Below are 12,860 nucleotides of genomic sequence, written 5' to 3' on the forward strand. Positions count from 1 at the left end.
ATGATTTGTGTGCAAACCTGTGCTTGACATACTTCTGCCAAAAAGTTCTAAGTACAAAAGTCTTTTGATTAAAACAAAACACTGCAGTGTATCAAACAGGAAAATCACTATCAAAGAGCAGAGGTCTTGACAAGAAGCTACAGATAAAGAGAATAGTAAGAAAGATTATAGCTGGAAGTGGCTATGTAGAACTATTGCTAAAACAGTGTTTGCATTTTGCTAACCAAAGTTTGTGGAAAAAGCAGAATTTCAGTTGGTACATCTGAGGAGGAAATCACACTCACTTGTGATGTTGTGTTGACAGTAGAAGTCTGAATCTTCTGGATTTCGATGTCACTGTGTTTCTAAGATACCGTATTACAAATATTTTGCAGTCTTAAATAGCTTAAGGGTGAATAAGTCTCAAGTCAAGGCACAGATATGTTTCTATTTTAAACCCTCAGTGCTCTCTGGTGCTGAGCTGTTAATGATCTTTTTGGCTGTTGCCATTTCCAATAAGTGATAATAAAACAATTTACGTTTTGTCTTGTTACCTCAGCAGTCTGAACTCTCCTCAAGTTTTTTAATCACTGGAGCACATTTATATTTTCCTATGACGTTTTCAAAGTAAACATTTTTCCTTTTGCCACTGAAGAAACTATGTCCTAAAATTTACATGGATCTCATTCAAGCTCTGATTCAATTCTTTTCACATTTGAGTACTATTTATTCCATGGCCAAACACAATATGCCATTTTTAGTACAGCAGAGAAAAAAGAAAGTTAGTGTTTTCCTCCTCCTTTTTTAACCAAATAGGCCTTTCGGAAGAAGAAACCAGTAAAGTAGGCTTCTTAATTTTCAGCTCTTCCTTGGTTTTCAATACCTTGCATGCATCCCAATTCAAAGCTACTTGCAGCCAAGGAAAATGTTTTCTTTAACTCCCTCTGACTTCAGTATATTTTACATAAGCCTAAGCATTGCTTATTGAATGATTGGTTTCACTTGTAACAAGAATTTTTAGTACTCACCCTATGCAACTTTCATAACCTTGTGGGTCAGCTAAAGCCAAAATACATTGATGCAGATAAGTTGTGCAAGCAGCAAAGAGCTCCATACGCTGTTGTATTAGCCTCCATGAGGAAAATGGTTCCAAAAATCAAAGACATTAAACGGTCATGTAAACTTAGCTAGCTGCACAAATGTGAAGGTCACAGCTTTCATTTTGCTTAGTTCCACACGTATGAGAAAATTCATGCAAAAAAACGGCTAATGGATCCATCAAGTTGTTTGTGAGAAAAAGAATCAACATGTGACACAAAGTATTGTGCTGAGAAACTTAAAAGCTTAACAAAATCCATTTTTCCAAGCAAGAATTAGGTATGTATAGTGAAGCAAATTTCACTATACAAGTAAAAAAGTATTCCATACTTCTAAATTAAGAAGAGTGGCCATGTTTTCTAGCTGAAATAAAGGAGATATAGGCTAAGGTTAAACAGCAGGTGAGGAAAAGATGAAGAAAATGCTTTTGAGTGATGTGCTTGGGTCCAAGTAAGTTGGCAGATCAGCTGCAGAAGTTGTTTTTATGGAATTAGAATTGCTTCCTAAGGTGAGACCATCCTATAGGCAGGTTATCAGATATCCTTTGCCAATCTTTTCTGCGCAACACGCAATCTCACCCTGCCAAGCAGTGCAATACTATTGATCTCATGTGCAGGTGAAGGTTAGAAGGTGGTAAGAAATGGAATGAACACGCATTAAGAATGGGCTTCAGTGAAGACTTGCTGACTTGTTCTCCACTGAGTGTATTGTATGGCAAAGAATATCATGAGCCTCTGCAGTTGAAAATAAAAAGGCCCAGCAAAACCAAGGGTTTTCACTGGGAGCATGCCAGCCATCTTTTCCACTTGAAAAGCATCTCTTTTCAGGGGCCAGGAAGGCAACATAATCACCCAAACAGCAATAATTTTTCTTTTTTTTTTTTCAGATTAACCTTAAATTCTGGCTCAACAATTTAGAGGCCTTAGCATGAGACCAGTGCAATCATTTTGTTTCTCACACGTTACTCCAGGAACACAGTTATTTTTAACATCAGAATGATTTATAACTCTGATGCATAAGAACGATTTATGAGCTCTCAGGCCATTTCCAACACTGAAGTCAGACCATATTCTCAGCCCCTTCAGCAGTAAAGTTTCTGAAGCCTCGCAGATAAGGTGCAGGTGAATGGCTAACCACAGCATTGCATCACTGCTTTGCTGTACTCACAGGTATGGAATTGCCATCCATCCTGGTAAGAGCACATAATTAACAGAGCTGCTTACATTTCTTAATATATTAATCTTCCAAAAACATCTGTAGGTAAAGAAATATAATTACTCACAGGTAATTAGCCATCAAGTGGGAAAGCAATAAATCTCAGCAGACTAGCCTGCTCCAACTTTACTGATAGGATTAGCTCAGTGAAGGAACCGAGTTTCCAGCCCTGCCTGAAGGTTAACAGGGTGAGGAGGTTGGTTAGAGGCCAACGTTTCACTCAAAGTGAGTGATTCCTTTAGAACAAATCTCATTCTGTATAAAATGGGGACAAACATGGTTTATAGGTTAGATCATGTAGCAGGGAGTTGGAGACCTGAGGTCTAGACTACTTTTACCTTGAAAGCATTCAAGTTTCCTTTGAGTTACTTTTTCTAATGCCAAGGTCAAATTACAAACTGGCCCTAAACTCCTGCTCTCCTTCCTCTGCTCTTTGCCCATGCCACAAAGCAAGCACAAAATCCTCAGGATGGGAAGAGATGGCTCTACGACCTAGTAGAAGTTGGGCCAAACACACCTGCAAGTACTTTGGTACTCTACACAGACATTGTTGGGCGAGGGACGGAGCTGGTAGCAGGGAAAGAAACAATTACAGTCCTGAGAGAAGACTGACATGAATTTCAGCTGCATCTTCTTCCTTGCTTCAGAGAATGAGAGAAATAAAACTGAGAGTCAGCATCAAATTCCCACTGAATTTCTCCATTTTTATCTCTATGAATTTTAGTTTTGAAAACAAATTTTTTCACATCTTTAAAACGTATGTCCTTTAGATCTGACCAAAGAGAGCTGTTGAGCTAAGCTGGTAGACAACACTGGGGCTTCTTGTGAGTAAGAAATGCCAGTTAATTCCATGATCAGGTACTTGGCATAGATGTAATAAAGGCTACCTTTATTACAGCTTTAAAATAACATTCAAAGTTAGTGAAAAATGGCAGAAGTATTTGTGTGTTTGAGAGAGGATATGAACACAGATCTGATAACACACTGCAAATCGCTTTATTATGGTTGTGTCTCTGAACAAGAACTACTCAGGAAAGTAAGAAAATGTAGTACATAAATATTTGAGGGTAGGCAGACAAAGCTGAGGGGTGTGCAACTTCTCCCTGCTCTCTTCGAAGGTATACAGAGTACAAGCAAAGTCTATCAATGCTACGTGTTGTATAATGCTAACCACTCCTTTTCTCAGAAGGTCATGCTCCTTCACTGTCTTCTCATTTCTGGAAATAAATCACATTTTCCACAGTTCCAATGAACTGTGGATTAAGTCTAACTGTATCTGGTTCTGACTAAAATGCAGAGGACTAGCTCAAATTGAAGCTTTTATTCAGAGAGCAGAAAATAATGCTTTCTATGCCCCTACACCTAAGAATCAAGGGAGGAGCACAATGAAACCAGATTTACTTTCTTATTTATTACTTCTAAATTCCTGTGAGTAACTAACCTAGTCATATCCTGTGTCACTTATTGGTTGCATAAAACTATTCACGTTTTAAAAGGAAGTGATTGCTCCAGATAATAGCCACAGTGTGTTGGGGCAGACAAGGCACTCCCTCTTTAATCAGATTTGAAAAAAACTTGCACCTTCCAACTTCAGTGACGGTGAGATAATGACTCAGATGGAAAACACTCTATTGGCACGTTCTTGAAGGGAAGAACAGAAATCCACCAACCTTTCCTCCAACGTATAGTTTTACTGCCAACCACAGGTATTTGAGTCAATACTTGTAAAGAAATTCATTCCCCTCTTGGTTTGTAGTGGTCAGTGAGCTCAAAACTGAGTTAAACACAAAAATAATTCAAGTGGGGCTAGGCTGATTCTTTTACTTACGTTAAGGCAAAAATTTAGTCATTCTGTGAGACAGTTGGAAGCCAAGATATTTTCTGGTCTGTGAACAGGTCACTCTGCAGAATGGATGCAGATACCTGTTTGGAAAAAAGGCTTCATTCTTCATGACACCTTCTGCAGTTAAATTGCAGGGTAACAACAACCACTTCCAAAATAGAGCCTATTAATTCAGAAGAGATTAGAGCTGGAATATGCACAAACAAAAACTGAGTGTAGCACATATTTAACTTTTCATGTCTTTATTGGTCTTGGGAACTGGCAGCACAATAGCCCAGAAAAATAAAAAACAAATGTATATGCTCATCAGAAATTAATTAATATTAGCTTAGGAGCCTGGCAATCAGAACTGTTGGACTATTTCTCTGGATAATGGCAACCTCCATATCATACCTTACCTTCATTTGCTTCTTTCTCAATCAGTCAAGCAGTACACCACTGCATGATGGAGTGGTCTCCAGTAGAGAACTATGAGAGTCAATGGGGCTGAGTGGTAAACGTGCACCATGAAAATACAGTGACTCTGCACCACTCTAATGGAGATGTTTTTCTTTCAGTCTCACACAGCTTCCGCGCAGTGCTGCAGAAGACAAGCATGCGGACATGCTTCTGCATCAATTAACATGAGCTCTGGCATCTCTGTATCACATTCTGCTGTAGCTTCGTCTTCATGAGGAAGTTGCTCAGAATATCTACCTCACATGGCTGTTCTATGCTGCTGAGGTAGCCCTCGGAGTGTGGGCATTTCTAGTGTCAGAAAAGTCAGTCAGTCCAGATAGGACTGAATAGAATGGGAAAAAAAAGTGCCCCAAAGAAGATCTAATGATAATTCGCTACTATTCAGGGTCTTATTTCCTCCCAGCTTACTTCACAATTACATTACTCTGTAGACAATTCTCTTTTCAGTTTTTTTCTGTTATTCCAACTGAAAAATTAATGTTACATAGCTTAAGTAATAGATATGGTTTAGTGGAATGAAATGTGCTAGGGTAAAACGTACACATAGCTTTACTGACATGTGAAATGTTTGTCTGAATGATTTCATACTCACACAGTATGATGAAAAGTCCATACAAAAATAGGTAAAGAGCCAAATCAGAAGTTTTTTGCTTGAGAAAATAAACAGAAGTCTACAATTTACCCTTTCCCTAAAGTTTAACTAATGTCTTCTGCCAACAACAACACAACAGAATTATATCAACAGAATTATATCAACACTTCTTCTGTTTCAATATTAAGTTCAAGCATCTGTTAACAACTTGTTGCTTGTTGTTGTTGTTACGTGGCCAGATCTTTTATCCATACACAACAATGCTGGAGTTAACTTACTTTTCAGTACTTATTTGCTTTTCCCACAGTCTGCTTCTAATTTTATCTCCTACAACCCACAATAACTTGACATTTCTTGTGGTCCTTTTTATCATGGACAGTGTTCTCTTCGGATCCCAGGTCCCTTCACAAGTGCTTTCTGTACTAGAGAGCATTTCTTTCTACACAAGATAATATAGTAACAGAGGTGATCTCTGACAAGGAAATATGGGAATATGAATAGTTATTAACAGTTTCATTTATTCACAGACACACACCACAAAAAGAAACCTTACAACAACAGAACTGTAGAAACTTTATTTGATGAAAATGTTTTATGATTTTGCAAACAATGAATGTGAGACATGGAATAGGTTGGTTAAGCAACTTTATGGAACTCAGTTTATTCACCATGGGATTAAAAATGTCTCTGCCAAGAAGTTTGTCTAACCTGTATTTCAGAAGTGACAGGAAGGAGAATTTTATAATCTTCCTGAGTTATTCATTACTGAATTGTCTCATAAGTTAGAAAATGTATCAAAGCTTTTCATTCATAAAGAATACCTCACCTAAATACCACAGTTTCTATGGACATTTCTCATTGCCTGTTCAAAACGGTGAGTCTGCTCCCCTCTCTAGATGCAGGACTTCTGAAAGCAGAAATGCAGTCTATCTGGAAAGTGAGCAACAGATTTACATTATAATGATGGAAACTTTGAATTTTGATGCCGCCTTTGCCATATGGACATTCTCCTTTTTGCTTCCACTTATTAAAATAAAAATAAAAATAAAAATAAAAATAAAAATAAAAATAAAAATAAAAATAAAAATAAAAATAAAAATAAAAATAAAAATAAAATACCCTTTTACCAATTCTACAGTCAGCCCAGACATGAGTATCTCATGAGTACCAACATGCAGCTTGTAGAGAAATAGCAGTAGAACATCAAGGTCTCATTAGTTTGATTTCAGTTTGCACCTCTGAAGATATCTGTTGACCATCTTGCATATTATTTAAAGCAATTACAATATCAGTAAGATGCCTTTACAATTCTGCAAAGATACAGTCATGATCCTTTCAGATTTTCACCTCCTTCTGCTCTGTAAAACCAGGCAGGAATTCATAGAGAAGTGCATTCTTTGTACCTTACAAACCCAGGAGCTGAGCTTTTCTCTGATGGGACAGGACCGACATGATAGCAGTGATTTAAACTCCAAACATATCAAAGGTAAGCAAAGTATGTACATACAAAGCAGCAGGTATATTGCTCAAAACAAAAGCAAAGAAAAAAATACATAGACTAATATTTTAAACTCTATGTGTGTGTAGCCCTTGCTATGGACCTCAGGAAAGGCATTTCTTTGAATATCTGCACTATTATCTCAAATTTGAGCGTGCTGTATTGCTACCAGCATCTGAATTAGCTTGTTTAGAACTAGTTCTGCTGTGTCAACTGCACACTAACAAGCACATCCCTTGCTAGATAAAAGAAACTGGCTGAAAAGAGTTGGTAGGCTGTTAGTATGTATAGAAAGCTATCTGCCATATGAGGAGTAAGTTGCTTAACAGTATTAGAGAAAACAGAGTCATCAAAGCTGGACTCAACCACTCATATGCTTGCTAATGAGCACTAATAGCAAATTAGATTACATCAGATTGGATTAGAGCTCCCAGAGAAAATGTCACACACTTTCATCAGCTGTGTAGCAAATTAGACTATGATTCCAGAGTAAAGAAGGAAGGCAACAAGAAATTAAAGTTGCCTTGGCTGGAAAGAATTGTTTGAATTGGAAAGGACCTTTAAAGGCCATCTGGTCCAACTCCCCTGCATGGAACATGGACACCTACATTAGATCAGGTGCTCACAGCCCCATCCATCCTGACCATGGATGTCTCCAAGGACGGGGCATCCACCACATCTCTGGGCAACCTGCACCAGTGCCTCAGCACTCTTACTGTGAAAAATTTCTCTTATATCCAGTCCAAATCCCCCCCCTATTTTAGTTTGAGACCACTTCCCCATGTCATATCACAACAGGCCTGCTAAAGAGTCTGTCCCTTTCTTTCTTTTAGCCTCTCTTTAGATACTGAAAGGCCACTATCAGCACAAAGCATCTTCCAAAAATTCTGTGAAAGCTGAGTCAATCATCTACAGTCAGGACAGCGGTGTACATTTCATTAGAACATTCTACTCTTATGGGCATGTAAATTAATCTGCTGCTTTTTAAAGCAATTCGTTAGTAAGTCATAAACCCTGCCCACAGGTATTCACATGCCATGACTGCACAGCCCCTGAGAATGTCAGTCCCATGTGTTGCTGCTTCGCTTCCCCACTCTTTAAATGTGTTTGTTCCTATATGTCCTAGCGACCGACACCTTTCTAAGTCTCGGCAGTAATGAATCATTTTGCCCTCCTTGCCCTCCTCCTTCAGCGGAGATGAAGTCAAAAAAGCTCAGCACGGCGCACTCCAAAGCCTCGAGCTCCCTCTGCAGCATTTGGGAAGGAATCGTCATGCCTCAAGGAACCTATGTGGTAAGTAACCAGATCGTTTAATTTCTGGGAAACGTCTGCTGAAATCTGAGCTGGTCTAACAAATCGTTTCCATTAAATTTTATTCTAATGAGACGCCGTTATGATCTGTCGACCCTGGCAAATATTTTCCTTGCAAACCCCACCCCAAACCACTTTGAAAGGAAACAACCGGAGGAAAGCATGTAGCTCCTGGATTTTCATCTGTGAATGCGCAGTTAACAGCTCAGATTCAGACATAACAGAAGGTGTTACTAAATTACTATGTCAGACGTTAAAAGTGAGTTCAAAAGCATTTAAGCAACGAGTTATGACTTAAATGATGATTTATATTGTATAGTTCCGTGTTTGTTACTAATTTAGATTCCCTGAAAATTGCACAGACGTATGGGATTGCTTTCACACCTCCTCATACATCAGTGCAGAATGTGGCCACTGAGTTCATACAAACCTATGAAAATCTCAGCTGATGTTGATTTCAATTGCATGTCAAGGGACTGAGGATAAAGGTATAAATTACGCTGATTAATGTAGGCTTCCTTCATGTAGGCTTGTTTCTGAATTGAGCACAAGCTATGTGCCATGTGATTTGGTCCCTCCTTACACACTTTTGCTTTATAGAGTCATTGTTTTGGCAATATTAAAGTGAGATTTTAATTAATTAGTTTTTGTTGTTGTTGTTTTTTGTTGTTGTTTTTTACCTCTTATATTGCAATTGGGACTTCTGTCTGCTTTCTAAATTAATCTACGCATATTCCTCCTTGGCATCACACTACACATTTTATTCATGTTCATTCCTCCACACATTGAAGAATCTTCAGAACTGCAGAGAGAAAATACACCCCTGAAAACAGGCACAGCTCATTCCTTCCATGTGACCTTGCAATATCCAATTTGTAACAATTAGGGTCTCCAAAAAAACAAGCTTTAAACTGGTTTAGTTCTCAGATGGACTTCATGTCTGTAGCTAGTTCCATATACTGGCTCTCTTGATGATATGCAAGACTGGATCTGCAAAATAGACCGAAACAGGATGCTGAAAGTCTAGCCATTTTATCTAAGGAGAACTTGTGCCTGTGGGAGTTTTAGAAATCTTTTGGGAGTAGTAGGAGTTGTTCCTCAGCTTGGAATGTGAGACTGGAGAAGGAGATGTGGAAAATGATAACTTCCAAGTTTGTGTATCTGTAACTGCAATCTATGCAGTATTTGTGTACTGTGATGACAATATATTGGAGGATGTACTAGAAGCAATCTAGTAATGGGGTAGCTTGGGGAATCAACCAAAGGAACAAGGAAAGTCCTGAATTACCTATCTGTGCTGTGAGACAAACCAGTATAGTTGCTCTGAACTTTAGAGACATGAACTTGAACCTTCCCATTCAACATAAGTTCACAACCTTTCACCTTGTGTAAGAATTGGTTTTAAAATGTGGACACTAAAGATTTGCCTTGCTTCTTCTGTTTTAAAGGTCAGGAGTTATTTCATGTCACAATTAATCTTTGCAAGTAATAAGACTGCCACAACAAGGCCTGTGTCGCTAGTGAATGGCTCAGGCCTCTGGCTCAGATGAGGGCAGAGGCTCCTTTCTTGAGCAGCTTCCAGGGACGTAATGCACGTAGCAGTATCTCTTTGAGAAAGGGGCTCTGATGCTGCACTTCTTATTCTCTGTTAGGTCCTTTCATCAGTGTATAACCCCAAATAATCCTCATTCATTTAGCTGGTAGGTAAAATATTAAGTGATAAAGCTCACAAAAAAGCCAGTTGTTGTGCATTTAATGGGGAACCGACAGGCCTCCCAAGTGGGGCACAGATGCATTACTATAATGACAGCCCAATCAAAGCCAAGGCGTAGGGAATTGGCACTACTGCTTGAGCAGCAGGACACGGGCAATCTCACATTTGGCTCCAAACACACATTTTTAATTCAGTACCATGAGACAAGTCAGTTAATCTCCAGGGTATTTTGAGCACTGTGCGGTTCCTAATTAACAGACTAAGTGATTGGCACTTTGGTTCTGCCAACGCCCCATGCACTTCCTAGGTGGTAGGGAGCCCTGCTGTCCCAAGGCAGGGAAATGAAGCGTCTGAGCAGCCCCGTGTCAAGGGGACCCGCTTCTTGTAATAAATTTGAAGCACGTGAGTCTCTTTGCTCTCAGAAACAAACTGCGTGGCGTAGCTTCTAGGCGATACCACGCCCCTGAGAACCACCGGCCGCCATCTTCTGACGGCTGCGGGACACACCCCCCCCCCCGTGACGCAACTTCCGCCCCGGCTGGCGCGAGTCAGCATCCCGCCATAGCGGGGCCGGGCCGGGCGGGGTTTCGTGTTTCCGCGGTAGCACTGCGGAAGCGCCAGTGAAATCCGCCGCCGGCCCATTCTGGAAGCCCGTGCCTCTCTTGGTGTCGGCTGTGCTGTAGGCCTGAGCCCCATGGATCCCTTTCTGGCTCTGCTGAATTCTTTGTCCGCCTGTCTGTCTGACAGCGAGCTGCGCGACCTGAAGTTTCTGTGCCAGGACAAAATTGGGAAAAGGAAGCTGGAGTCTGTCCAGAGCTTCAGGGAGCTCTGCAACTTCCTCATGGAGCAGCAGCTGATTTCAAGGCACAATGTAGACTTGCTTAAAAGCATGTTTAAGAGCATTAAAAGAGAAGACTTGATCTTACGGCTGGAGCATTTCATAGAGGAGGAAGAAGCCAGCGCTCCTGATGAGTGGCCTGACATGAAGGAAAGACGTAGGTGCAGCTTTTTATTTTTTTCATTATTTTTTTCTAAATGATCCCAGTAAACGTGTGTTTGAGATGTGAGAGTGCTCAGCCCTCACTTCCCAGCTGTGGCTGCTGGTAACGGTGCTGCTGCTGTGCTTAACTGCTGCTGCAGGGACAATGTCATACCCTGGAAGTGTACCATGAGGGCAGTATACGCTGCAAACAGCTGCTTCTTTAGCCCTGCTCACGTAGTCACAGAATCGTAGGGTCTGGAAGGGAACTCTAGAGAGTCCAACCCCCTAAAGTTCTGCTAAAGTAGGTTCGCTACAGCAGGTTGCACAGGTAGGCAGTTAGGTGGGTCTTGAATATCCCCAGAAAAGGAGATTCCACCACTCTCTGGGCAGCCTGTTTGTGTGCTCTGTCACTCCGACAGTAAAGAAGTTCTTCCTTGTATTTCTATGGAACTTCCTGAACTTCCTGTGTTTCACTTTCTGCTTGTTGCCTCTGGCTCTACTGCACTCCACTGAAAAGAATCCATGTGACTCCTGCACTTCAGATACTTACAAACAGTCCCCTCTCACTCTCTCTTCTCCAGACTGAGAAGTCCCAGGTCTCTCAGTTCTCAGCCTGGTGGTTAATTGGAAGTCCTGCTCTGTACTAGGAGCTTCCAGTACACGCAGTAGGTTTTCATTATGAGTGATACATCAATAATAGTGTTTTGCTTAATAAAAGTATATTTCTTTGTATATCCTCACATACGTATTTCTGCTGTTTCAGGTTTGCAGAAGGTAGTTATCGAAGTTATATGCGAAAACGTTGGGAGAGACTGGAAAAAGCTGATGCGAAAACTTGACCTTTCTGAAGTGAAAATAGAGAGAATAGAAGTAGCCAAACCACGTGATTTGCAGGAGCAATTGGCTCAGTCACTTCGAGAGTGGCAGAAATTTAAGGGCAAAGATGCAAAGGTGACTGACCTAATAAAGGCTCTTCGAGACTGTAATATGAATTTAGTGGCAGACATAGCTGAACAGAAGCTCTCACGTCTGAACACAGAAAACATGTGAAATGAAGAGAAGAACACTTTCACATCACAGATGCAAATGAAGAAAGAAGCAAAAGTGCCTTTTGATCATCTGAACCCAAATCACTGTCATTGGCTCTGTTAATTCTGCCATTAATTTGTGTGACTTAAAATTAATAGATTAGTTATAACCTGATCTGAAATTAATGTGAAAACAAATCCTTCCTTTCAGGCAATGCTTTGCAGTTGGTGCTTCCTTTAAGACATTTTAAATTTTAGAATACAAATACTCCACTTTTCAGAAGTTCTGAGACTTTAGTTTTGCCTCCCACCTGAAAATAAGGTATGCTTTATTGCAGATTCCTCACAAGTGCCTTGTCTGTAATTACATCCATGGGACACTTCTGAGGGAACTGAAAATTTCATTAGGAGGTTGAAATATTCATATATATACATACACTTTTTAAGTGATCTGTTTGTAACTAGTGTGAAAGGGGGAAGGAGACTGAGCTCTTAGCTATGTAGTGAGTCTTCTCTTTGTTTTGAGTAGCATAAGGTAATATCTTCCATAATTTTTGAACACCTTTGCTATCAGTAAAAGAATACAAAGAAAACTGCAACCTCAGTCTGTAAGGCATCAGTGCAATAGGACTCACAACTACTGTAGTGTTTTTTTTAGCAAAAAATGTGCCTGGATTGAGAAACAAGCTTGTTGAAATTAATTATCAAGTGCCCTTATACACAGAATCACAGAATAGTTTAGGTTGGAGGGTGCCTCTGGAGGTTATATGGTCCAACTGTGCTGCTGAAGCACAAGTACATAGGGCAGGCTGCCCAATACCATGCCCAGGCAACATTCCAGAGAAAAGATACCACGACTTCTCTGGACATCCTGTGCCAATGCTCTGTCGCCTGCACAGTACAGAAGTGATTCCAGATTCTCAGGTGGAAAACATCATCCTGAGAGTGATGTTCTCCTGGAACTGTCAAAGAAATGGTTACCTTACGGATGTAAGGCAGACTTTTTTCATTGCATTGAATTTTTAAAGATTTTTCTAAAGCTAGTAATCTCATAATCCATATCAGGGAGTCTGGTCATGTCTGCTGGATGCTGCAGCTCACCTCATCAGTCAGCTATAGTTATCTGTGGTCTTGGTTTAAA

The 12,860-nt window shown here is 40.2% G+C and overlaps 1 protein-coding gene across 1 annotated transcript; it reads left to right on the plus strand.

Annotated features, from left to right (window-relative positions):
* The first annotated feature begins 10,265 nt into the window (after positions 1-10,265).
* Positions 10,266-12,860, plus strand: FADD (Fas associated via death domain). Its single transcript, XM_003206364.4, has 2 exons — positions 10,266-10,704; positions 11,455-12,860. Exons 1-2 carry the CDS (start codon positions 10,404-10,406, stop codon positions 11,739-11,741), a joined length of 588 nt encoding a protein of 195 aa, XP_003206412.1. The 5' UTR covers positions 10,266-10,403; the 3' UTR covers positions 11,742-12,860.

Source organism: Meleagris gallopavo, chromosome 5 (assembly GCF_000146605.3).
Source record: "Meleagris gallopavo isolate NT-WF06-2002-E0010 breed Aviagen turkey brand Nicholas breeding stock chromosome 5, Turkey_5.1, whole genome shotgun sequence".
NCBI lineage: Eukaryota > Metazoa > Chordata > Aves > Galliformes > Phasianidae > Meleagris > Meleagris gallopavo.

What these genes read in the sequence shown, in the direction of transcription:
- FADD (XM_003206364.4), top strand. Translation starts at nt 10,404, where the DNA reads ATGGATCCCTTTCTGGCTCTGCTGAATTCTTTGTCCGCCTGTCTGTCT. An exon ending in GCCTGACATGAAGGAAAGAC is followed by an intron (nt 10,705 to 11,454) that starts GTAGGTGCAGCT and finishes CTGCTGTTTCAG; the next exon opens with GTTTGCAGAAGGTAGTTATC.